General features: G+C 48.9%; 1 protein-coding gene across 2 annotated transcripts; it reads right to left on the reverse strand.

The window, feature by feature from the left end:
• Positions 1-1,835: 1,835 nt before the first annotated feature.
• Positions 1,836-22,075, reverse strand: DMBX1 (diencephalon/mesencephalon homeobox 1). Of its 2 annotated transcripts, XM_054638590.2 has the most exons (5): positions 21,922-22,075; positions 8,132-8,297; positions 4,578-4,756; positions 3,052-3,406; positions 1,836-2,236 (listed from the first exon to the last, which is right to left on the reverse strand). In XM_054638590.2, the coding sequence occupies exons 2-5, from the start codon at positions 8,283-8,285 to the stop codon at positions 1,836-1,838; spliced, it is 1,089 nt and encodes a 362-aa protein (XP_054494565.1). In that variant the 5' UTR covers positions 8,286-8,297; positions 21,922-22,075. The 2 variants fall into 2 exon arrangements, with proteins under 2 accessions (XP_054494565.1, XP_054494566.1); XM_054638591.2 differs by lacking the exon at positions 21,922-22,075 and having other exon boundaries at positions 4,578-4,773; positions 8,134-8,285.
• Positions 22,076-24,344: the final 2,269 nt, after the last annotated feature.

The following is a 24,344-nucleotide window of genomic DNA, read 5'->3' on the forward strand; positions in this document are numbered from 1 at the left end:
AGACACTCCATTTTCCTTGGAAGCTGGTGCAGTTGATGAGCTGCCCCCTCCCGAGGTCTGCTCCTGCTACAATTTTATGAGGGATAAACCACTATTTCCCATCACACAGCTGTTCTTATGTCTCTATTTGTGGGAGTTGGATGCTTTTTCAAAAAAGAATAATGTAGCTGAAAGCACTATTTCCCTCCACGTTTAAATAGGTAATTTGACCCCCAGTATGAAGAAGGTGGGAGTGAGAGGGGCCACACTTGGGTGGCTATGGGTCTACACTTCAGGTTAAATCAATTCTGGTTATTTGCAGAGAGACAGCACAGATCTGCCCAGGCTGTCAGTGACATCCCCAGTCGACACTCTTGGGACACAAACATACCACCTGCCCCAGAGTCACTGTGGATTTTTTGATTTTAGGCAATATTAGAGATGAAATCTGAACATCATCCCTCAATGCTCAGAGAAAAGCAGCGAGTCCAAACTGTTTATTTGGGTTTGGTTAGGCAAAAAAAGAAAAAAAAAAGTTATTTAAATTGGCAGAAACATTCCTTTTAAACAAGGAAAACCACCCAAGGGTGAATGATGGATCATTCCAATGAAATGAGACTGAAACTGTTCAGTGCAGTAATTCTGAAGCTGGTGAATTTTGGTTACTTGCAAACTCTGCATTTTTGGCAAGTTCATCTATCCCTCCTCAGCTCCCTAGAGAATATAAAGCCCCTGCTTACACCTGCTTTGCCTCCAGCAGTTCAGCATTTTTCGCTTGTTACATTTTCACTTGATAACCACTTTCTGGACTGAGGGCTTGAGAACAGAATTGGGTGATCAGAGATTTTTTTCCTGGACACAGCTTGCATTTATCAAGTTTTCTGTCAAAGAACCATAAAGTTCATGGTGTGTGAACACACCATAAGTCCATATGAAATTTTTATTACTATCTATTATCAAAGTAAGACCAAAATGCTCTCCAAAAAGAAAACCCTGTAACTTGTAAATAAAGTTTACACTTCTCTGAAGATCAAAGAGGAAACAATATAGATAAAAATAATCTGCAAATTTGGCCTTCATTTTCTCCCAGCCAGCAGCATTTGGCCAATATTTTGTCCTCTTCGAGCAAGTGCTATTAAAAAGAAAAAGAAAAATTCTTGCCTTATAGGAAGTGCTTAAACAGGAAATTCACCTTCAGATCATTTCCCAGTTGTTAAAAAATTAGCTTTAGCAGAGAAGGGAGAAGTGGAGTGGTGAAGTGCACGATCATGTCTCTTTCTCATGAACACCTTTAGGATGCTGACCCAAGAAGAGCAACTAGCTACCAGCTGAGGTCAAGGTGATGGTTGATTTGTAACTCTGATCCTAGCTACTAAAATTGGAAAGGAAAGGGGAATAAAAGCAAAAGAGGTCACAGTTCTGTAACACTGACAGTAACACACAGATGATGGGTGCTGTCAACATTATAAACTATATACAAGACGAAGCAGGACTCTTTCTTCCCCCAAAGAACATAACAACAGCAACAAAACAAAAGGTGAATAAAACACAGTTGGCACCTTATCAAGGGGGTGAGGAGAGGGGGCTCCTCCTGAACGTTACAGGCTGAACTCATGGCGGTCCAGAGCACAGTTCATCTGTCTAAACACAGATCCTCTCCCCTTTCCTCGTTAAATATTTAGTGAAGACCAGGCCAGTAGCAATGTCTGACACAACCGTGGTGCTAACAAGGACGTTAATGAACGCCAAGTTTTCCCTGCAAGGGAGCACCTCACTCCAGGAAGAGGTGGGGGTGGATGGGGATCCGAGGAGTGCCAGGTGCGGTGCCAGGCCCTGGTGCACCTTCTCAGGGGCAGTCAGTTGGGGAGGGTGTCCAGCCCCAGGGACGCCGCGTGCTGCTTCGCCCGGAGCCTCAGGTTCTCGATGCTGGTGGTTTTACTGTTCAGGCTGGGCAGGGAGCTGGAGGCCTGCAGGATGGGGGAGGACCAGACCTGCTGAGCGTGGGACAGCGACTGGTAATAGGACTGACAGTGCAGGGAGCTCAGCGGGGCCATGTTGACGTTCATGCCCAAGTAGGGCATGGCAGACGGTGTCCCCATTTCGAAGGAGGAGTAATGGACCAGGTTGTTGGTGGCTGCCATGTGCTGGCGGAACTGCTCCTGCAGGCGGAAGAGGCTCAGGGGCGAGGAGGAGTAGGAGTGAGTCTGAGCCAGGCCACTGCTGGACGAAGGCGTCACAGTCGCGCTGAGAGGGGACTCTGCAGCAGGAGACAGAGGGGATGGGGGTTATTCCTGCAGGCTGGATAAGCTGGTGCTTATTCACACCCCAAAAAGGTTTGGGCAGCAGCACGGGCTTGTCTCTTGCAAATGAGAGAGGGTATGACAGCTCACGAGAGCTCAATGTGTGCCCTTCCTATACCTGGCACCTCAGAGGGTAGAAATGGGGCTGAGCTCTCTGCTGCTGGGCACTGCTCTCCCCAAGATCTAACTGGAGCAGGTCTTTGCTCTTTCAGTACTCCATCCCCAAGATCTAACTGGAGCAGGTCTTTGCTCTTTCAGTGCGGCATCAAAGTGTTCAGCTGACTAGCCACACTCCATGGAGGCACAATCAAATGAGATCCCCCAATACTATGAGCCTGAGGATTCATCTTCCGATTCACCATCAGAGAATTAACAGGGATTGTCTTAGCAAACTCCTCACTGGACATTGCCCTACATGACACCTACTATGTGGTAGCCCACTTCCACTACATACTGTCAACAGGGGCAGTATTTGCAATCCCAGCAGGCTTTACCCACTGATTCCCTCTATTCACTGTGTACACCCCCCACTCAACATGAGCTAAAGCTCACTTTGGTGTGATGTTCATAGGTGTAAATGGACATCCTGCCCTCTCTGGGGCCTGTTCCGTGCTGAGGATAACAGGACAAGCCTGGGCAGCCTATCCATGAGCACCAACTCCACAGGGAATATGGGACCATACCCAACCACCAGCATCCCCCTTGGAAAGGGGTCCTGACCACCAGCCTGCCAGGTCCTGACACCAACCTCCAGCAAGAAGCTGCCCCTCACCTGCTTTTGGGCTCGCTCTCTTGCAGTTCAAAGCCTTGCTGTCCACACCAGGGCTCTTGTCCACTTTGGCCTCATCCAAGGTGCTCTTGAACTCCTCCTCCCTGTCGGTCTGGTCCTCGGGTGCCGACTCGCTGGCAGACTGCTCCGACAGGGTCAGGTTGAGGTCAGTGCCCACCTCGCTGGGGAGGCTCTGGACCTTCTCAGTGTCCGGGGTGGGAGCCTGGGTCTCCAGCACAGGGGGCTCCATCTTTCCCTCGCTGTGGCTCCCCTCACAGTCCTTCTGCTTCTGCAGCTGCTCTTTCTGCAGGCTGCGCTGCTTCTTCCGGAATTTGGCTCTCCGGTTCTTGAACCAGACCTTCCGTGCCACAAACAGCAAGGGACAAAAAACAGTGAGAATCCTGCTCAGGGCCAAATTCAACATCACTCAGCCTCAGAGCTTCAGGGAACCCCAAATAACGAGTTGCTGTGAACCCACTGTGCCCAAAGGCCATTCCACTTTGCTGGACCTTAGAGCTCGACTGTTTTCAGTGAATCTACAAATAGCATTTCAAACAGACAAAAAAATATCCAGCCTCTATATTTTACAGCCTCCACTGCTTTTTTTGGAGTTTTTTTTAGTTTTTTTTCCCTAAATTGGTTAGGCACCTCATCCAAAAAGAATGTCTTGCAGCTGTAATGTCTGATGACATTACACTGGCTTGCAGTCTGTTAAGTTTCTAAAACCATTTGGTTATAAGTGTATCAAAACTACGATGGCAACACTCAAAGTAAGTCATTACAGGCATAAGCTGTTGTCTAGGAACTGCATTTAGGAAAGGAGGAGAGAATCTATTATTTTTTTAACCTAAATCAGTAGACATGTATTAGAAGAAATATATTAGCAAATCTTGTTTGTTGTTTGCTTGGTTAGATAAGGGGACAAACCATTTTTTAGATCAAAATGTCTTGATAGTTATATAAAAGAACTAATTTTTTTCCATAACTTTTTCTCTTCGCAGTTAAAAATATTTGCCTTTTAAAAGACAAGAACTGCTTTGCCAGCAGGTTATGAACTAGCACATTTCACTAATTGAAAATAAAAAGCAAACAAACAAAAAAAAGCAAACCCAAACCTTGGCCTGAGATGTCACAAATATTGACACTGGTGGAAAAGAGCAGCTGGAATTACTTGGGTCTCTACTTTTTTGAGAAAGCCAGAAAAGCCTCACAAATAAATAAATAAATAGACTTCTGTTGCTGTTTTTAAAATTTCCCTCAAAGAAATGTGAAAGAACAAATGAAAACCAGCGTACACTTCAGACAATCCTAAATTTAAAAAATGTGCGCGTGGATTAGAAATTTCTTAAGCAGATGTGTGACTTCGGATAATTTTATTCTCCCTGCCCCTGCCTTTCACAACTTTACTGCCCCAAAATCTTCGCTTCCACTGCAAGAATCCTGGAAGGTCAAGGGAGCTGTCAGCCCTCTGGGAGCCCGGCTGTGTTCTTTTAAACATCCCCGCTGGCAAACCCCCAGAGTATCAGTACCTGGACTCTGGCTTCAGGCAGGTTTGTGCACATGGCCAGCCGCTCTCTCATCACCACATCTGGGTAGTGAGTCTTCTGGAAGGTCTTCTCCAGGGCCTCCAGCTGCTGGGCAGTGAAGGCTGTGCGACTCCGCCTCTGTTTGCGGTGCTGGGATCCATAACGTGCCTCCAAAATGATGTCTTGAAATGTACAGCCGTTGGAAGACAAGGAAAGTGGCCAATTTAATTATTGGAATTTGTACGCTGACAGTTGAATAAAGCACTTGCTAACATCAGACAAAACTATGGAATGTTTTTTCCATTGCTTTGGAGCTAGTGAAACACATACATATGGATTTTACTGGTTAGCTGAGGTGTCCAAAGAGATAAAATCATAGCAGAGGGGTTAAAGCTAGATGACCTTTGAGATCACTTCCAGCCCAAACCATTCTATGATTCTAAAAGCCTGTTCTGGAGAGAGAACCTCTTTCTGTGACAGCTGTGAAAGCTGTTGAGACCCAGTGCTGAATTTGGCCGAAATAACTCAACCTGCTCCAGCGTCAGAGGGGCAGGACATGCAGATGCCCAGACCCTACCATGGCATAAGCACCTTCCATTAAGAAACACAACTAAAAATGATGTGGGAACATTCACTCTTGTACTTCTTTAATGTCTTTGCGTAGCTCGCTGCAGTCTTCAAGTCATGATATTGGAGAGCTGTTCTGGGCTCCAGTTCAGAGAGCATTTAATCTCATGTGCTTTTGTGCATTTTGCTCCAAAGCACATCCTTTACTGAGCATGGACACTCTCCAGCATCTGGGGTGGAAACAGCAGCCAAGGCCACGTCTAGCCCCACTGGTTGCAAGCCCAGTGCTCATGTGCTGAACTCTTCTCAGCAGAGCACCTACTCACAAGGTCTGACTTTGCAAACCAAGCTTGGAAAATTGAGGGCAGAGAAGAAATTCAGACTGGGGAAAATCTGAGGCCAACCGTAAAGGGCTTATTATTTTACCAGAGGGGTTATTATTGCACAACAGTTAGTGGGAGTACAAAGATCTTAAATCAATGAAAATAAGTTACTTGAAAATGAAAAAAACCCACCCTTTATTATGCAAGTTGGGACATGCTGTGCTACAGCCCTGGAATGAAACAGTCTGGCAAGAGGTTTGCTCTCATAGAGGAAATGCAGAAAGAGCAGTGTCTGGTATCATTTTTAATTCGGTTAAGAATGTGACTTCCAGTAGAAGGGAGGAACGAACACACAAGAAAACAACAGAGCAGGGAGCAAAGCTGGCACTATCAGCACACGGAGCCCGATGAAGGCTCTGGCTGCTGTTTGTTTGTGCTTTTGTCACGAGCGTCGTGACACGAATCCAAACAACAAACAAAAACCTGCTGTCCCCCAGCACCACAGAGCCAGGCCCCAGACCCACTGGCTAACGAGCGTGGCAAATCAGCTTTGCACTGCTCAAACATTCCTCTTCCAAAACTTCCAGCTGTTCCATTCTAGGTCAGCACTCGCAGCGCCCTTCTGGGGGATTGACAAAGCTGCGTGGTTTTGGCAACCTGGCAGAGATGTGATCAGGCCAAAGGTCTTCAACAATATAGCGCTGCTTGCATACAAGAGAATTTTGTGTTTGAGGAATCAGAGCTCCTTGGGGAGTTCAAATGCTGGTGATAAAGCTGTCCCTGGGGAGGCAGAGGGACCATCCTTGTGCATCCAGGCACAGCTGACAGAGCAGCCAGGCTCGGAGAAGGGATATTCCAGCACAAGAAATGAAATTGAAGGCGCCCCAAAACATTTTAAAAAGCCAACATTTGTGTTTCAAGTACACAAAAACAGGAGAAAGGGCACTGGTTAAACACCCTACCTAAACACCCTACCTGCAGGCTGGAATATTCCCAAATTTCTAGAGTAGAGGTTAGACCTACCAGCTCCCCAGAGGCAGCAGCTCATGCATTAAGTTTGGCCACTCCAGCGAGAGGCAACCGGCAATTATCTTAATATTTTAACTATGTTTTCAGGCTTTGTGCAAGAAGGAGAATATAAATTGCAGGTGAGACTTTGCAGTTACCAGCAGAAACCTCTGTTTTCTGACTTAAGGTCATTTGCTTTTGTGCTGCTTTATTCTGACTGTCCCTGGAAGGCAAATGAGATCTATAACCTGCACTGAAAGATATTCAGAAGTAACAGAATGTGAGGCAACTGCAAAGGAAACAGCTCGTAGGTATATAATGCCTACACTGCCAATGATAAGCAGACAAGGGGACTGTGGGATTTAATCTGGAAAGTCTTCCAGGTGAGTTATTAATTTTAAAGATAAGAGGTCAGGAAACCAATTGAATCTTCCGGTCAAGAATATGAGAATAGGTTTTTAATTCTTTTTTTATCTTCCTCTGCTTTAGCCTAGTTAGGGCCAAAGACATTAAGTCCTCCATGCTCTACTGTAAAAGATAGAGATCACAAACATCTTTCAAGAGATTCTTGCAGTTAGAAAAGGGGCATCTTGAAACCGAGGGTCTGAAAGATACATTGCAGAGCTCAGGGCCATCTGCTCCCATCTAAAACCTGCATAGTGAAAAGGGGCAGGGAACAAGGAGAGGATGACCAGGACAAGGACAGCGCTCTTCCCATCTCTCTGCAGCCCAGCAGCAGAGCAGGGACAAGAGTCCAGGTCTCTTTGATTCAAGTCTGGTCGTTTATTGGTGAGGACAGTGACTCCTGCTCTGCCCGGTGCTACCCCAAAGATCCCACAGGCCACTTAGAACCATGCTAAGAAGGTCACAAATAGCAGCTGGGTAAGGGAACATTGCTGGCACAAAGATCTGACAGGCAGCTGTGGCTCACTGATCCAAAGAGTCCAAGACCTTTATCATCATGCCTTTGTGGACTGCCCACCTGGGAGGACCTTCCTGAAACTTCTGCATCCTTATTTTGGTTTAAGCCGTTATTTATGAAATTTAGCCCACCAAAGCTGTCTGGACAGGTAATTTTTCCCACCTACTCTATACTGGAAGGAATCCCTCTACAATTTTTTTTAAACTTTAATAACAGACAACTAGAAAGCTATCTTAGAACAGATACACATTTTCAGACAGTCAGGGGAGATAATTCCATTCTTCGTGATGACATTCACTCTGCCCTTATTTACTAACCACAAAGGGAAATTCTTTGCTGTTTTCTGTTCACTTGTTAAAAGACATTTCAGTGTCTTTTTAATCCTCTCTTTTCAATCCCATATAGTGGAGCCACGTCCCATCTCCCCTGAGCTTCCCAGCTGCCAGAGCCCAGTCTGAATCAAGGTGCCAGCACACACTGGAGGGCAGGTGTCACCTGAGAGCCTGGCCACAGGGACAGCACTGAGGAGCACACCATGCCCCTTGGCTCTCTCCCACTCCAGAAGAGTTCCACTCAATGTGAGAAGCAAGGATTCTTTTTTTGTGCTGGGTTTTTTGGTTTCTTTGTGCGCGCGGCTTTTTTCGTTGTTGTTTTTTGGGGGTTTTTTTTTGTTTTTTTTTTTTTGGGGGTGGAGTTTTTAGAGCCAGGCAAGGGCAGTTGCCATGGGTTGTTCTTACCAGCCAGTCTCTCAGCCAGGGTGAGGGCGTGCACGGAGGGCCGGTAGTCGGGGGCGTGCTGGGCCTGCTGGGCTGCCTGCTGGTGCAGGTTGTACATGGCGCTCAGCGAGTTCATGGCGTGCAGCGAGTAGCCGTTCACTCCATAGTGCTGCATCCTGACATCAACCTGAAAAACAACACCCAGGGGAGTCAGGGGCTTAGGGACCTGCTGCTCCAGCTGCCTGGTGGCTCAGCAGAGCTTTGGAAATGCAGAGATCAGAACTGAAGTGCTGCACACAAGGCTCGTGGCTGACTTCTCAGCTCCAGCAGGTTCTGGGACAGGAATGGAAATATCTTCTGTACTCCTGAAGCACCATCAACACAAGTCCAGCTTCCAAACTTGAAGCCCAGAATCTGACTATATCTCACTCATGCTGATCAAAATATGGGAAATTAATTTTTTTGTATACCACAGTACAGTTTATCATATTACAGTGACTTTTAATGCATTATCTAGCTCTATCCCAGGGCTAGCTGGGATTTTGCCCCTATCACTGCCTACAGTGGACTATTTGTAACCCCAGTGCTGGAATGTCAAATAATGTTTCTCATCTGAACTCACTCATTTATAATTTGTTTCCATTCATTATTTATTTTCCTAACAGGTCTTCTTAAGAAAACACAAATGATACGGGGAGGGGGGGTGGGAGAAGGGCATGTGGTGAAAAAGAAGACAAATCTGCACCATAATAGCACCAAAAATGTTATGGCTAAAGAGGGAATAAGTTTTGCAATAAATACCGACACTTCATAGCTCAATAGCAAGGAAATTATTTCAGAAAACTAATGGCTTTTTTTTTCTAGTGTGGGGTCTGCGTGAGACTTCAAGCTCTTTTTCCTTACAGACCATCTGTAAAACTGAGCTAATATTGATCTCAAAAGCCAAGCAATGCTTCATTCATCCCTGTTGTAAATGACTGGGGGCCTCCAGGATGTCGTTTCTGCAGTTTGTAAGACATCAGAAAGGAAGTTGTGAAACATTAGCCACAAAATAAATTTTTTAAACCACCGTTTACATCAGCAAGTCACCATCTGGAAAGTCAGTGCAATGAACAAACGCTCAGGGAAAGAGGGGCAGCCGGACTAACTTAAGGAAAGCAGACATCTTTTCAGGCAGCCTCTTAGAAAACAATTTAAACACTGGAGGGAGGTGATGATTTCAGGAGAAATGCCCATGGTTTTAGGAGGAATGCGATGCATTGAACAGTGAAAATTTGGAAGAGCAATTATCTGCTGTATTTTCTGTACTGGGAAAAGACCTTTGTATTTGTCCGTAAATTATTTATACCATGGAGAGACAGACTCATGGTGAAGAGGCAGAGATGGAAATGAGTTGGTGCCACTGCCCCTCCTGCTCTGAACTCCTGTTCATTCCACCTTGATGTAAGAAGTACAAACATGAAGTGACCTTGTGTAACAGCCAGAGACCAAGCAGGAGTTCCTTAAAAAGCAGCTGAATTTGGTACAACAGGTTCTGGGGCATCTCATGGCTTCACCCTCACAAACATCTCTGCACTGTGGTGCCCAGGAACAGGGGAAGGAAACATGCAGCTCAGTTTGGTCAAACACTCTGCCAGCCCAAGGATGACCCTCATGAATGTGAGTTCTGGTTCTGGGATTGTCTTCTCAAAGAGGCTGCAGAAATTATAAACCTGTAATTTTGGAATTTAGCACTCTGCTTCACTCCTGTTCCCCCAAGCCCCTCGTGCTCTGCCACTGCATCATTTCAGCACAGAGTGCCAGTGGAGGGTGCCAGGTCCAGGTGTGGTGACACCACAAAGATCTGACACACACCCTGATGCCAGCTTCTTCTGCTTTGTGCATGCCTGTTCACCCACTCTGGACTGGCCCCCCCATTCTTCTAAGATAAAATGTGAAAATGGACATTTTCCAAAGCTCACAAGGATGCCATAGCTCTGCTCTAATGGAGCTTAGGGAAGATTTAAGCAATGACAAAATTGTTTGCTGGTTCTCTGATCAAGGTGATGGACTTCACACACCAACAGATTTTTGGCATTCTTATCTATTTTCCTCACAACGGGGTTCACAGCGAAATTACAGCTGTGATGTTGCTTTCTGGGACTGCAAAGTTTTGCTGCTGGTGGCACATGTTAAGGGACATGTACCACTGACATGGCCACAGAGGACATCTCCCATCTGCTGGGAAAGACTGACCTGTGGTGCAGCCTCACCCCGTCCTTGGTGTGGTTCATTTCCCAAGAGCATCATGCCACCCAACACAGTTGTTCACTGCTCTGCTGTCACAGACAAGGGCAGGACTGGCTTTTCTGGACAACACAGGCAGCAAAACAGAGATCTGCAACCTCATTCTGCCTCCTCCCCTCTCACCACCTCACTTGTGAACCAGCTGGCTGGTTGCACCAGCTTTGGCCAGAGGGGTAGAGGTCTCAAAGCTTATCAAGTTCCTGCGTGTCTCGTGAAAACCATCTGAGGACACAGAACTTATTAACTGCCCTGGGCTGCTGCCAGACCTCTGTCCCTAATAGAGGCTGGAGAATCCACACCGGGGCTCAGCCTTGCCAGGAGATACGTGGGAGGCCAAGTGTCTTTGACTCCCGACTCACAGAAATGCCTGTTTTTCTTTTCTAATCCCCCTTGCATGTCATGGGCTGTGCAGCAAGCTGGCACATTAAAGGAAAAAGGAAGAGGGAGAGGAGGGGAATTTTCCCATACCATACAGCACTGCCAGTGGTGGTGTGTCTGGAGCCCAGTGTTTCCACTGAAACACTTGCTCCAGGAATATTTTGGTGGTTTTGATGGTTAAAAGATGATTTTATGTGTACATTTTTGGGTGGCCTAGAAGAAAGTGTACTTAAAAAAAAAAAAAAAAAAAGAAAAAAGAGAAGGACCTCGTAGGGGTGGACTCAGGAGGGGAGTCAATGCCCATCACAGCTTTGGTGATAACTGCCTGCTATGCTGCAGTGCAGACAACAGGCAGAACTTCTACTCACTTGTGCAGCAAATGTATCATCCCAGATTCTGTGTAAAAAATGAGGGAATTTACTGAGCGAGACAGTTCAGCCGGGTAAGCAAAGTTAACTGAGACCACAAATAGCTCCTGTTTAACTGGCAGCTCCCAGCTCACTCCAACCCCAATAAATTAAATATTTAAAAGACATCATGCAGCAATTTTTTTTAATGGAGAAAGCCATTCATCAAGCCACTGCTGTGTTTCACAAGCTGTCGAATAGTGCTTACACTGGTTAAAATAATCTTTATATTTCATTAAGCAACCAAATAAGCTGATCCCTTCCCACTGGCTGTATAGATGGTTTTAATTTTCAAAATCTGCAAATGCATCTTTTATGTCTCTGCATGGCTGGAGGGCCTCAGGAACAGCCACAGCCAGGAGCAGGATGAGAGCAAAGTTTGAACTCCTGCTTTCTTGAAGGGCATGAGCTTGAGCAGCTGTGGATAAACTGGGAGGGTTACAGGGTCCATCCTGAAAGAAAGGGGATTCCTCATCCTGATTTTGTGCATCAGAGATCAATGAAGAGTTAGGAGCAGTGAAGAAAGGAGATAGAAGCTGAGGAAAGGTGCAGGAAAACAAGAGGTGAGTGAAAAAAGCCCCTGGTGGGGGCCTGTGGGCTGATGCTGCAGCGTTGGCTCAGCACAGGGGGTGGAGGCTGTGGGCAGTGCCTGGGCTGGCACCTCCTGGGCTGGTGGTCTCTCCCTGCACCCTCAGGGCAGCAGCAGAGACTCTCCCACCCCCAGCATCCCAATCCAGCCCTCTCCCAGCTCCCCACGTTGCTCAGCACTGGCTGTGAGCTCTCCTCACATGCCCTGCACCAGACCCTGCCGGGGCTCCACTCCTGTCTGTACAATCCTGGCATTATTGCTACCCCAGGGTCAAAATCCCTCCTATGGCTTGCACCTCTCACTTGTGTTTTCACTATGGAAGGCTCATGGATGCTGTGCCTACTTTTCTTCCCAAGCCTGCAGACTTCTCAGGCCTCAGGAGCATGTCCTGCCAGGATCCAGCCTCACAGACAGCACGTGGGATTTCCCCTAGCTGTAACTGCTGCTGTCTATGAGAAACCCAGCTTTCTCCACTCCTGCATCGCTTTGAGGCCAGGATTCTGCCCATCCCAGACTAATTCAGGGACCCCACCACTCTGTATCCAGCTGCTGCTGTTCAGTCTGATGCTAAACAATCTGCACATTTACCAGCCAGAAGGAGGAACCCTGTTATCCCAGGGCAGAGCTGCGCTGCTCCAGCCAGCCTGGCTCCCATCCATCCCTTCCAGCACTGGCCTTGAAAACCTCAGGTTCCCCTGAAGCCATGCAGCACAAAAGTGCTGCAATTTATGGTGCACCACGTAACAGCGTGGCATACAGGGGAGATCTGACCCTGGGTTTTAATATTCTCAGCTTTGTACAAGGCTTTAGGTTTCCCTATTTAGCTGGCAACTAATTTTGTATAATTCTGCATGTAATTCTGTCCTGAGAGAAGATGTGAAGAGAGACTCATGCATTTCCTCATCAGCTGAAAACCCCATTCCTAGTGGCTTCTGTATATGTGGAATTGAGAACAATTTAATGAAATATTGAAATTTTCTGAAAAATACCTGGCTAGAAAACATCCATATTTCTCCTTCTATCAGGAAAAAAAAACCCAAAACCCAACAAATCATAAAACCAGAATCACAAACAAGACATTTGCCCTTCTCAAGCAAACTCTGCCAGGTGCAATGAGGCTGGATGTAGGACATGCAGCTTTGCAGGGGCTTTGGACCATTGTCTCTTTTCCCTCTAAAAAGTGAGTCATCCCAAATCTAAAGAAATACTGAGACTAAATTCATTGATCTACATGAGACACTCTGGTGCCATCATAAAGAACAGGGTAATAAAACCTATGAGCTAGAAATACTGAATAATTCCTAGAGATTGCAAGAAGAGGATGCCAGTCTGCTTTTGACTGGTGGGCACCATGGGGTGTTTTTTTATCACTTTATCAAAGCTGTCCCCCAAATGGGAGGGTTGGTGATGGGAGAGAAGGTATATGAGGCTTTCTTTAAATGTGGGAAATAAGCTGTACCAAAAAAAAAAAAAAAAAAGAAAAAAAAAAGAGTCAAATCTGGACTTTGAGAAGTCACTTTCAGAAGGGAATTTCAACAGTACAATTCACTGCTTATGGAGAGATTCACCACCAATGCATTTAAAGTTTGGAAGAGTGTGGCACAGCCTCGGGTCTGTGCCCTGATGCAAGGCACAGCTAGAGCACAAGGAAAAGATCAGTTTAAAAAAAATCAAGCATGAAACAGAAGTCTGGTGCACTTGATTGGTGTTCAGGGTTCTGCGCGTGACAGAAAAAAATAGGAATAGCCCCATGTCAGGTAAAAGGAAAGTTATGGTCCTCAGCTTGAACACCTTCAAAGGTGCTACAAATCACTGCTGGTGTTTATGCAAAGCACAGGAACCCACTGCTCATTACTAACAGGGAAAAACAGCAAATGGTTTGTGCTGCAACATCCTTTCCCCCTTATTACCACTGGCAAAAAACATCACTGAAAATAGAATCACAGCAGAATATTCCCCCTCACCTCCCCCAGAGCTGTTCTGGGTTATGATTTTATGCTTTAATTCCTTATTCAGAAACACTTCAAATCAGAAAGATAAATAACAAATCTTTGACTCTGTGTAACTCACATTCTAGGAAAACAGGCTCATTCTATAGATAGACATTGGGTTTATATATATTTGGTACTAAATGAATTACATACCTGGGGGGTTATGAATAAATGATCTTAGCAAGAGGTTTTCTTCAATCTTTTTTTTTTATATCCCTAAATCTTTTAGATATATAAAGGCCCAAAATAATGTAAGATAATAACCAACACGTTATAAATGAGTTTTGTTCCTCATGTGAGATCACTGAATATCTAAGGAAACAATTTCACCTTTGTAGTGGATGAAATATTGATAATTTGAAATACTGTAACACATCACCGTTCCTCATCCAAATGTCCAAGTCTGAGAGCAGCAAGCACTATAAAAACAGGCTTCCAAAAGACTTTCCTTGTAACTGAAATAAGGAACTGAGAACAGCTCCCAAGAAAAACCCTGCAGGACTCTGCATTTCTAATCTTCCTGAAATATTTTTACCCCTGTGAATATTCCTGGGTTGAAATAAAGTTAATTTCTAAGTGCACAGAGAAATGCTAATTAAGCAGGATCTAGTTAAATCTACGTGACAATGCACCGAAAGCCAAACCTGACCAATTACACCAATTCCTGCAGCTCACACTCAGCTATTCCCAGTGACCTTGCTATAAATAAAGAGATATTTTTTTCTTAAAACCAGAAGGATTGCTAGCAGCTGAAATCTGGAAATACTTCCAGTTAGGGACAGCGTCACCAGTTTTGGGTAGACCTTGTCAAATAAGTGACTCTGAGGCTGTGCTGATGATGAGCACAGCAGCTGTGTTTGTAACGCTCATCTATTTGCAGTGGAAACATAACAGGATGCAAGAGGGCTTGTAATTTTTGTAAAATAAACCTCAGAGTATCCTGCTGAGACAAAAAAGTTTTGTTGCAGATCCCTAGAAATTCTCACACCAGGTTGTGAGCAGCTGAGGTAACAGGGCTTGGCTGACAGGGGTAACTCACATGATTTGCTGTGATTTTTATTTAAGGCTTTTGTGAAATCATAGTTTTTCACCCAAAAAATAACGGAATCGAGTGACTGATTAGACACTTCCTGGCAAAAGACCTTCCAATGCCTCTGTTTGCAGAGGCATTCCTCAGGGGGCAGGCTTTCCAGGTACAAAATAAAGAAAATAAAATAAAGACACCCCTAAAGGCTCTGCTTTTGAGCGGGGGTAAGTTTCAGGGCTTGGAGCCCAGCTTGCAGTGTAGAGCCAGGAGTGGCACCACCAAACATCACCGCGGTGCAAAACCCCTTGCTTGTCGTGATTTGCACGAGACAAGCAGTGCTGACAGATCAAACCAGCACAAACCTCCCTTCTCCCCTTCAGAGCAGCACTCAAACCTCTGTGGAAGCTCTTGGAGATTACATTGAAGTGGAGCATTTTCCTGGAAAAAGAAAAGCTCTTGATATCAAGATCACTTTGACTCTCGTTTCTCATCTCATTCTGCTTCCAGATCAGTCAGCAGCAACAACAACAAGAAGAAATCATGCATTTAAGCTTTGCTGTCATGAACAGCAGAATGGAAGCTGAGCCCTGCATCCCAGCTCAGCCCAGGCTGCTGCTGCAGCTGCACATCCGTGGATATGGAACACGGTCACATCCCGCTGCAGCCCGGCTCGCGCGCTCCTGCGCTGCCCACTGCTCTCCCCTCTCCACACCTTACAGCATCTCTGCCTCTGGACTGCCCTGAGTTCAGAACTTGGAGTAACCCCGAAGCACCCTGCAATCAAACTGCTGAATTCGCAACCTGCTTCAAGGGTTTATCTTTGGTGTTTTTATGAAAGGAAAAACAACAAAGTACCTGCTCAGTCCTTCGCCTCGTTTCTGTGGAAAAGGCTTCCTTGAGAAGCATCATTTTGTTTTCCCCTAACACTGGCAAAGGGCATTTTCCAAACCAAACTCTGCCCTTTCCCAGGTCTGTTGGAAGCATGAGGGTGGCTCCCTGCTGGCTCTCTGCCCCCAAAACAGCTTTTGCCTGCAGCATATTTGATTGCAGATTGTTCCCATGTGCAAACGGACTGTGTTGGAAGGCAGCCTCTTGGGACTTCTGGTTCAGGAATCTCCCATCCCTGGAAGATGGAACAATATCCTGGAGGATTTTACCCATGACAGTCTCATTAAGAAGACAAGGATCTACAGTTCTGTGTCAAAATATGTTTTAAGCCTGTGACCCTTCCTGTGTCTATCCTGGGCACCACAACCACGACAACGCTGATCTGACAATCTAACCCTGAGCCCTAACAAGGGAGATCAAACCCTGCAAGAAATGCACAGATAAGCTTTGTAAAGATTTCTGAGGCAGTTTAAGACATTCCCAGCTCCTCTCCTGCTGCTCCCAGGTGCTGCCAGCTCAGCAGCCAGGCTGGCAGGAGGGAATGCAGGCTTGCCCTGGGTAATGCCTCAGCCCGGATGCTGGGCTCCACGGGCAGGCACTGGGATGAGGCACACAGGGAGGGTGATTTCTCCCCCCACCACCACTACTCATCAAGTAGAAAGTAAAAAGTTGAAGCTGTAAGTTCTGGGTGTTAAACTGAGGGAGTTTGGTACCCACACGAGGAGGGGAGCAGTGTGTCTGTGAAATGCAGAGGTTTCTGCCACACTGCTAGAGTTTAACCCTTCTGGCACAAAAGGACTCTCCTAGGGGCTCTTTTAGCTGATAAGATGGAAAGTTGTGAGGCTATGATACCAAGTACAATCCTGCTTGAAGGTGATTTTGAGAGATAGAAAGAGCAAGCAAAACTTGAGAGCAACAGAAGCTGAGAGCTGAACTCAGGATGTTTCTGCAAGTTCAGCTGGACCCTGCCTCTGCAGATGATTCTTGCAGCACTCCGAACAACAGTCACAAAACACAGGACAGCAACTGCTCCTGCTCAGACTTAAATCAGCTATAAGGCAAAATGACAGACAATCCTATTTTGGCCTAAAAGGGGGGAAAAAAGAAAAATCCTGAAAGGCAGCTCCACAAGCCATGCAATTGTGGGGGACTTCTAATACCTTAAAAGAATAACTCAGAAATTTAAAGTTTTTCTTCTCTGCAAGTGGTAACGCAAATGTTCCTCCTACCACTAAAAAAAGATGCTTGAGCTCAGTGGCTTTTACAAGGAGGGGCTGGGGTGGGGGAAAGACTTGTGCCACCTTAAAACAGGGCCACAAAACGGAGTTAGTGGCAGCAGTACCAGGGGCTGGGGAGCACCAGGGGCGCATGGAAGGTTTCCTTTCCCGTAAGCCTTTGGATCCCTGCACCGAATTCAGCGCGGCTGCCAAGGCAAGCAATGTACTTTGGCCACCAGCAGGTGATCTGTGCTCTGAAGAGCTGCGTGCTGTAAAGCAGGCAGAGCTGCTGAACGTCTGGAGGGTTTTGTGGGGAGTCTGAAGTCCCTCAGCAGAGGCACGTTCACCCACTTCGGGATAACACACGCCAAGAGCTCCCAGAGCTGCTCCCTGCTCGCTGCGCCCGGAGCTTGGCACGGCTGGAAACACCAGATTCCCACAGATCCCTCAGGAAGAACATTTCCTCCCTGGCGAGATCCATCATCCCCCAGTGCAACTGGGACTCTTTCTTTGGAAGATCCTAGTGGAGTTCCCAAGCATCACACCCATGCTTTCAGTTTTACAGCAGCATCTCTCACATCAGTATTTGCTCTGGCCATACAGAGGCTGCTGCTGGTCCTAAGAGAGCTGTGCCAGCCACCCACAACTCCTGGTGTAAATATCCATTCCCCTCCCTTCGGAGAACTGCTGGTCCACCCTGCTCCCAGCCCTCCCTCAGAGACTCTCCTCCCATTAGCTGTAATTCCACCAGTACTGCTTTACCAAACAGAAGAAGTATGATCCAAAACCTAATGAAGTTAAAAGGAAAAAAAAAATCAATTTCAGTAACTCTTAGAGTGAAATAAACTGACGGGAAAAGACACAGGGTTTGGCTAACCCCAGTACACTATGAGTTAATTCTTGACTATTTGGCTACATTTCCAAATTCTCCACCAGCAGGTTTTGATGGAAATTCCCCCAAAGTAGATTAGTTTATTAGTAGCTGTATAGGATTGGAAAATTTGGGATTTATTGAACCCCCGTTCTTCAGCATTTTCCCTCCTATGTTTTTCCAAATGAAGCAAGGCAGCTATATTCTAAATATTCTGTTCAGACACAAGCTCTGGAAACCAGCACTCAACCTTTTGAAAGGGTTTAAGCCCAGCTGACATTTGTCAGTGCCTCAGTAGGAGCATTTTCAACTTGACAAGCTGAATTTTGAGATGCCCCTGAAAAACCACTGGAATCTTGGAAAACGTGGACTAGTTCTAGCTGAGCATTTTACCCATTGTGTAACCAGTGAAACCAGTAGGGATCTATATCAGAAGAGCTGGTCCAGGACCTTCTCTGCAGCAGCTTTGTTTCGTCAGGGCTGGTTGTGAAAATGAGAGAGGAAAAAGAAACTCTTCGCTCCGGCTTCTTTTCATCCGATTTCCCTCCTTCTCAGCAAAATATTCTTTTAAAGGATAAAGACACTGGGAACCAAACCCACTGCAGTCACTCCCTCTACAACTACATTGTGCAAAACTTGCCTGGCAAGCCTGCCCTTCTGTGATTTGTGGGAAGCTCCTCTGACTCTGTTTCTTTGGTGCAGGCAGCGACACTGGCACTAAGGAACAGCAACATCTGCACCAGCTCCATGAAACAGAGCTGTGCCTTCTGATTCGGCAGAAAGATCACTTCTCATGTGTGTGAGCATGAGGAGAATCTCCCATTTAGGCACCAAGATCTCTTAAAATTAGCAGGAAAAGCTGGAAAGCTGATCTAAACCATCTTTCTGTGTACTGGCAGTACAATTTTGGGTGTATTTTTGCACTATGTTGGCACAATTTAATAGAACCTCTCATCAGTCACGGGGTAACTCGGGGTTGAAGCCACTCTTACCCTTTCAGGAATTTTGTGCCCATTGCAGTTCTTAGTTAGAATGGAAAAACTGAACCTAGAAACACAACCCAAAAGCCAAAGGGTTGTAGGTCCAAGTCTCTCTGGCTGGGGCAAACAAGGAAGTGGGATTGACTTGCACCAATTTACTCATGGGTGAAAAGCGAACATGGAAGGGATAAGCTAAACAGTCAGCAAGCCAGTTCTGAGATGCGCTCAGGAGAAGCACAGAGCAGTGAGAAACTGCAGATTTACCCTCTGCCTGCCACTGCGCGGGAGTGTGGGCAGGGGAGGGTGGAAAAACCTCCCATCCTCAGGGTGAGTCCCATCCTGCCCTCTCTGGGACAGGCAGGGCAGAGGAACAGCCTGATCTGCACCAGAGCACCCCGTGGGGCTCAGCCTTTGCCCTTCATCGAGAGCACGACCCACGTCCTGTAGGTGCATGAGGTTCCCAGCAGGGTCAGTTGTCCACGGCTTGGAAACTCAGGGAGGAGAGGGGAAAAAAGCAGCAGAAATTGCTTGAAAAGCTGGGGAAGGTGGGTGCTGAAGGTACCCGGGCAGGCTGGGAAGCGGCCAGCGGCTCCCCCAGCCTGAGGAGGGTCTCACCCCACCCAGCTACGAGCAGATTTCGCTTCTCTTTTGCTTTGTGTTCCGTGCAGAGGTGAGGGAGGGAGAGGGTAAATAAACCCCAAACCCTCCAGCCCTGCCTTGGGGGAAGCGGGAGGCTACTTCAGACAAAACTGTTATCCATTAACATCCAATTATCACTTGGTCCAAGCCATTAATTATAAATCAGCCTCCTAATTGGGATAATTAGCTCTCTGCTACTTAATGTAGTATGACTGATGCGTTTGGAAAGAAGGTAATCAGTCCATTTGTTTAGCGTTAGGCGAACAAATCCAACTCTCATGGTTTAATTTCAGCCGAAGCCTTCCCAGCGCCTTCCCCCCTCGGCCCACCATCAGCATTCAGAGCCCATCGCGGCTCCCTTAATTGTTTGGGAATCACGGCAGGGATGGGCACACGCATCTCCGCGGGGCTTTCGGGACAGCAGCCCCCGGCCCGGGGATGCGGCCGGACTCGCCCCTCCCTCGAGGGGAATTGCTGGGATTTTGGGGACGGGGTTAATTAGAGGGGACGGGTTTGAACCTGAGCGCGACCCCACAGTTGGGATCGTTCCGGAGGAGCGAGGGGCTCCTCTCATCCCCCCGTCACCCCGGCCGGGCCTCGCCTCTAGAAACCATTTCAGGGAGAGCGGAAAAAACTTTCCTCTGTATTTTATCCCCCCCTCCCTCTCCTTTTCCCCACTTCCCCTGGATGTCTCATTAATGCCGGCTGCTCGGCGAGCCGCCGATAGCTGCGGGACATGATTAGATATTTATTACTGTCATTTACATGGAAAACTTGAGCTAACCAAGTGGAACTGGAGGGGGCCGCCGGAGGGGACGGGATGAGGCGGAGCGGGGACATTTCTTTTCCCCGGCGGAGGCGGAATGCGGGACACAGGCGGAGCGCGGCCGGCTGGAGCAGAGGGTGCGGGGATAACCCCGCAAAGCCCCCAGCCAGGGCGGGGGTGTTGGGCCGAGCCCTCCCCGGGTCTGCGGCTGCGGTGCCACCTCGCTCCGGCCGCGTTTCGTTTCCAAAGGCAGAGCTCGTTGCGGGAATCCCACCGGGAAACAGGGGATGCTGCCCCCTCCCTCCTTTCTGCTGACGGCCTCGCCGAGGCGACCCTCGGGGACACCAAGGACCTGTCCCGAGATGCGCTGATCCCTTTTCCCCCCAAGGCGCCGGAGGTCGCCGCCTGGAAATAGATGGAAAGCGCAGCCGGGAAAAGCCACGGACCGCGGGGACCGGACGGCTCCGTATGGGGCTCTTCTTGTCCCTCCTCTCCCCAAATAAAGGGACAGGCACGGCGAGTGTCGCAGTCAAACCCCACTTCCATGGGAGGAGAAACTGCCCCGAGGGCCTTGCTTTGGGCTGCAGCAGCCCGTGTGTCCGGCCCCCCGCAAGGCTTTCGGGAGGTCACCCTCGCCCTCTCCTTGTCCCCTGCCAGGGGAACGGGTCCTGGGTGCCCCGGGCAGCCAGCACCGAGTGGGGACACGGACTTTTTTCCGCTCAAGTGCTGGCCGCGGCGGAGCACAACCCACCCCCCTTCCCTATCTGTTATCCCATGGCCCGAGGGGCGACTCAGGCGGAGATGTATGAGATCTCTTGCGGTAAAAATATGCATGCGGATCCCCATTTGGTTAGCCCTATAATGGAGGTGTAAATAGGTTTCGACTGCGAAGCCCTTAATTTATCAAGAAGGGCTGACAGCGCAGGTCCGGGATTTATACACCCCTTAAAGAGGGGGAGCGTGCAGGGGGGCCGCAAAGACCGGCCTGCCAGCTCCTTACGGGGGCTCCCCGTCCGTTCTGCCGTCTAACCTCGCAGCGGGGTGATGTGGGGGCGCGGTTTGTCCTAGAGAGGCTTCTCAGCGCTGCCGGCATCTTGCCCTCCCTTGCGGTCCCTTCCGCACTCAACTTCCAGCCGCACCAGAAAGAAAAACCAATCCCGGAGCCACTCCGAGCGGGGCCATCGCCATCGTCCCCGGCTCCCGGCCCTGCTCGGGGCTGTTTCTGCCCTCGGCAGCTCTCCCCAGGCTGCGCAGTTTACTAAAACATCATTATGTAAACAGGGGGAAAGTTGCGCTCTCCTCCAGCGGAGCCCGGCTCACGGAGGGATGCGCGTCCCCCGCCGTTCCCCGAGCCGGGTTACAGCCCTCGCACCCCGCCAGCTGCCCAAACCCGCACCGGAGCGGGCTGGCACTCAATAGAGTCAATAGGAACGAGGCTCCGAGCTCGTGGGGGTTTGAATTGTTTTTCTTTCGCTGTAGTTTGGTCTTTTTTTTTTTTTTTTTCAAACGCGGTATACTTCAAATAAACAAGAAAAAATAAAAAAAAAAAAAAAAGGAAAAAGAAAAAAGAAACAAAGAGGGACAGGAGGACAGAGAGCTCGGGCCGGGTTTCTCCTCTCCGGTGCGCGCATCCCTGCCAGCGGTGCCTCCGCCAGCCGCGCATTCCCCCGCGGACAGATTCCCCCTCCTCGCAAGCAATCCCCAAAGTCCTCTTCTCTCCCCGTCGGCATCCCCGGCCCGCCCGGCCCCGCGCTGCCCGGGGGGGTTCTTACCTGGGGCGGTGGGGCAGCCTCCCGGCCCGCCGTGGGAGCGGGGACACGCGTGGGAGCGCGGCGCTGCGCCCCGGCCCGCCCTACTCCATCCGCCCGCGCTGCCTGCGCGCTGCCTGCGCGCCCGGCGGAGCTGCCATCTACCGGGAGGCAGCATTGGAGAAGGATTTTTAAAAGGAGCTTCATAGCGACCCGGGAGCTACCCAGCAAGATTTTCAATGGTCCTCCACCCTGTCAATCAAAACGGGGCTGCTGGTACACCCCCCACCCCCCCAACACTTCTTACTAGTCATTTACTCCAAGCCGAGGTGTAAACGCCTAATTAAATCCCTGGAAGCGGACGGGAAGCCGGTGGAGGGAGGAGGGCTGGAGCCAGGGCCGGGGGGGTGATGGGGTCCGCGAGGCACAGGGAAGGGAAGCCAAGCCGTGCCTCTCCCCGCGCCCCCGCTCAGCACCGCGCTGCATCAGACCCTGAAGTTCCCCTCTCCCCCGACGGCCCCTGGCTGGTGATGCTGCTGGGGGATAATCTCCCAACTTTAATTACAGAGAGACCGCGGCTCCCCACCCTCCTCCCGGCCGCCTCACTGTCCCAGCTTTGTCCCAGCTGCACCCCTCCAGTACTCTTTAAAATGTTGGGGGAACGGACACGGTCACAACACGGAGAAATAAAATGGGAGCGGTGGAAGGAGCTCAGAGGAGCGTTGGGCGAGGGATTCGCCGCCCGCCCCGTCGGGAAAGCTCAGCCGGGAGCGCACGGGCGGCCCTGCCGGGCCAGGGGAGCCGGGCAAGGCAGAGGGAGGGACAGCAGGCACGGGGGGACCCCGCGGAGCTCCGACGGGCAAGGAACGAGCGCTTAACGCATCTCCCCGCTCATGAGTTTTATTTTGTACTTTTCCCCTGAAATAATTTTTTTCTTTCCTTCGGTATGTAAAAAGTGGAAAACCAGCTTTTCCTTTCCTTGCATTTCCTTTTCTTTCCCTTTTTACTCTCTCTGCGGGATTTTCGCAGGTACCTTCCCGTCCAGCGGCCGGGCTGGTTATCTGGCAGAGCTCACTAGCTGGAGCGGTGGTTGTGTTTGCTTTTCAGCTTTGCCATGCCTTCGCAGCAGAAAGAGCAGTTTAAAGCCTTTAGAGAGATTGCTAATAGATGCCAGTTCCTTGCCTTTAGATTCTCTCCCAGCCCAGGAGGATTTAGGATGGGATTGGGAGACGAGACGCCATTTCAGGCTCCAAAACACCCTGTTTTAAAATGACTGCGGGTAAGAGGATTAAAACAATAATACCCTTCTCTTCTTGAAGGTTTTTTTTTCCCTCTCTCCCTCCTATAGAAAAGATTTCTTCTCCCAGAGCAAAACCGTTTAGACAGGAATTAAGGGAACAAGAAAGAATAAGAGGGGGGGAGAGGACCTTTTAATTTGAGCTTGATATTTTGTACAAATTCTGACCAAAAAAAAAAAAAAAAAAAAAAAAAAGAAGGGATCGGTCTGGCTCGGGACACCAGAAGGTTCCAAGTGCCACTTTCTTGTATTTATTTTTATTGCATATATTTATTCTTTTTTTTTTTTAAAGCAGAGGTTATGGGGTACCAAGTGATCGTCTCGGGAAAGAGAGGGAGGCGGTGAACGTATTGAAACCTATTCCAACCTATTCGTGCCCTCGCTCCGCCGTCCCGCTCGCCCCCAGGAGCGAGGAGAGCCCCTCGCCCCGTGCTTCCCCCGCACCCTCGAAACCAACCACCCCCTCCTGGCCCCGAAACCGATTGGGCGAAACTCGGCGCACTGATCGCGATCTCTTTTCGGGTGCGTTTTTCGGGGACCCGACCCCGGGCCGGCCTGGGCATCACCCCGCACAAACAACGCGGAGTGTCCCTTCGTGCTTTCTTTTGAGGTGTCCCTGCAGAGGACACCACCAGTGCCACCGCCCCCCGAGTGTGGCACCGGCACCTTCCCTGCTGCGCTAATCACAACGACCTGGAGCGGGGCACGGCGGGCAGCGGCTGGCCAAGCTTCCCGAAATTCAGCGGCCGCCCTGGCAGCCCCTCCTCGCCCCTCACAGCCCGGTCGGGAGCAGACCTGGGGCACAAACACCAACCCCGGGGGACAAAAATGTGCCCCAGAGCCGGCAAACTCGGCGGGGCTGCTGCGCTGCGAGCGGCGGGGAAGGGGCTCCCGTGAGCCCGTCCGGGCTGGGGCAGCGCCTCTGCTCAGTTCTTTCTGAATTGTCGCTCGCAGCCAGAATTCCCAACCCCTGCGACCGCGATGTCACCATTGTCTCGACTCCCCGCTCGCTGAGAGCACGGGAGATTTTGTAATGACTTCGACGAAAAAGGCTGTTTTAATTCCTCCCTTCCCCTCGAAGAAATAATAAAGAATTTCCCTCTGTCTTCAGAATATCTTCCCGAGCTCTCCAGCGACGGGATTCCTGCCG

Source organism: Agelaius phoeniceus, chromosome 8 (genome assembly GCF_051311805.1).
Source record: "Agelaius phoeniceus isolate bAgePho1 chromosome 8, bAgePho1.hap1, whole genome shotgun sequence".
NCBI classification, from domain to species: Eukaryota; Metazoa; Chordata; class Aves; order Passeriformes; family Icteridae; genus Agelaius; species Agelaius phoeniceus.